Here is a 1,510-nt window from a genome sequence, read left to right as displayed (position 1 = left end):
GACCAGTAATATTTGGGGTCCCAAGTTTTTGCCATGGATATTTTGTGGGTCAGATGATAAAAAGTTTGGGAACCACTGCTCTAGACCAAACATCTTGAAAATGACTAATAGACAGTCATAATGAGAATTCCATCGAACCAGGATTGTTGCAGACATGCTGATACCTGCCAAGGTATGTGTCCATCTACCTCCAAATTAAAGGAGCAGCAGATGATGTAGAAAGGGTATGGTAATTAAAACTGTTCATGGTGAAGAATTCTCAGTTCCTTGTTGAGGAAGGATCCAKGTTCTGGTATTGGGATGTTGGGATGGGCAACTTATAGCAAATGATGGAAGGGATGGATTGTAATTTTTTGTTCACACAGAGGGGCACGCAACATAAAACAGCTATATTTATTTATTTATTTGTTGGTTGGTTGGTTGGTTGGTTGGTTGTTTGGGGGGGGGGGGGTCACCCATGGACCAAATGTGGCCGCCACTTTCCCATCCCTGTACCCATGGCACAATCTGTTTTTATGACATCTTCCACGCCTTTTTTTCTTTTACTTTCATACTTATATAGTTAAAGTGCCAAAAACACAAAGTGACTCACTAAAAWCTGATTTGCTTGGATACAAACTTTGCCCTCTGGTATGACTCCTTATCAGAGTTCAGTATATTGTGGCTCCGCGTGCAATAATAATGGTTTATCTATTAAATTCCTGGTAGGCAGCTCACTGAGCAAACACTGCGCCCAAACTCAGGAGAAGAGACGTGACTGTCGTGTCTGTCTCCACACCACCATGGGTCATATGCTATCYAAGCGACCGCAGGCCCAGGTTCTCCTCCTCGGTCTGGACAACGCCGGGAAGTCGACGCTCCTCTACAAAATAAAGCACAACGTGAGCGTCAGCACCGTGCCGACCATCGGCTTCAACGTGGAAACGCTGGAGGCCCGGAGGAACGGGAAGCGCATCGCCGTGACCCTGTGGGACGTGGGGGGCCAGGCGACGATGCGCGAGCACTGGCAGAAGTACCACCAGAACGTAGCGGCCGTGGTGTTCGTGGTGGACGCCTCGGACCGGCGGCGCTTGAGGGAGGCGCGCGGGGAGCTGGGGAGGACGCTCGGGAGCGAGCAGCTGCGCGGCTGCCCGCTCGTCCTGCTCGCGAACAAGCAGGACGTGAGCGGCGCGTTGACCGTCACCGAGCTGAAGGACAAGTTCAACCTGAGGAAGGTGTGCTCCGGGAGGGACTGGTTCGTTCAGCCCTGCTCCGCGAAGACCGGGGTTGGAGTCGACGAGGCCTTTAAGAAAGTGGTCCAAATGGTCAAACTCCCCTCGGAGGCTGTGAAGGACAATATCAAAGAAACGGTGCACTGCCTTCGACAGACCAGCAGACAATGAGCTTCATTTATTTGTAGACACATTATAGACACTTCTGTGATGGACTCCGACCTGTCCAGGGTGTACCCCGCCCCTCGCACTGTGACTACTGCTGGATATGGGCACCAGTGACCCACGCGACCCTGAAA

The 1,510-nt window shown here is 51.3% G+C and overlaps 1 protein-coding gene across 1 annotated transcript; it reads left to right on the top strand.

Annotated features, from left to right (window-relative positions):
• The first annotated feature begins 631 nt into the window (after positions 1-631).
• On the top strand, positions 632-1,478 carry arl14 (ADP-ribosylation factor-like 14). Its single transcript, XM_014031705.1, has one exon. The coding sequence runs from the start codon at positions 633-635 to the stop codon at positions 1,380-1,382; it is 750 nt and encodes a 249-aa protein (XP_013887159.1). The 5' UTR covers position 632; the 3' UTR covers positions 1,383-1,478.
• Positions 1,479-1,510: the final 32 nt, after the last annotated feature.

The sequence above is a fragment of the Austrofundulus limnaeus genome, unplaced genomic scaffold (genome assembly GCF_001266775.1).
Source record: "Austrofundulus limnaeus strain Quisiro unplaced genomic scaffold, Austrofundulus_limnaeus-1.0 Scaffold6, whole genome shotgun sequence".
NCBI lineage: Eukaryota > Metazoa > Chordata > Actinopteri > Cyprinodontiformes > Rivulidae > Austrofundulus > Austrofundulus limnaeus.
Note: the sequence above shows the minus strand (reverse complement) of the source record. Positions and strands in the feature narration are given on the sequence as shown.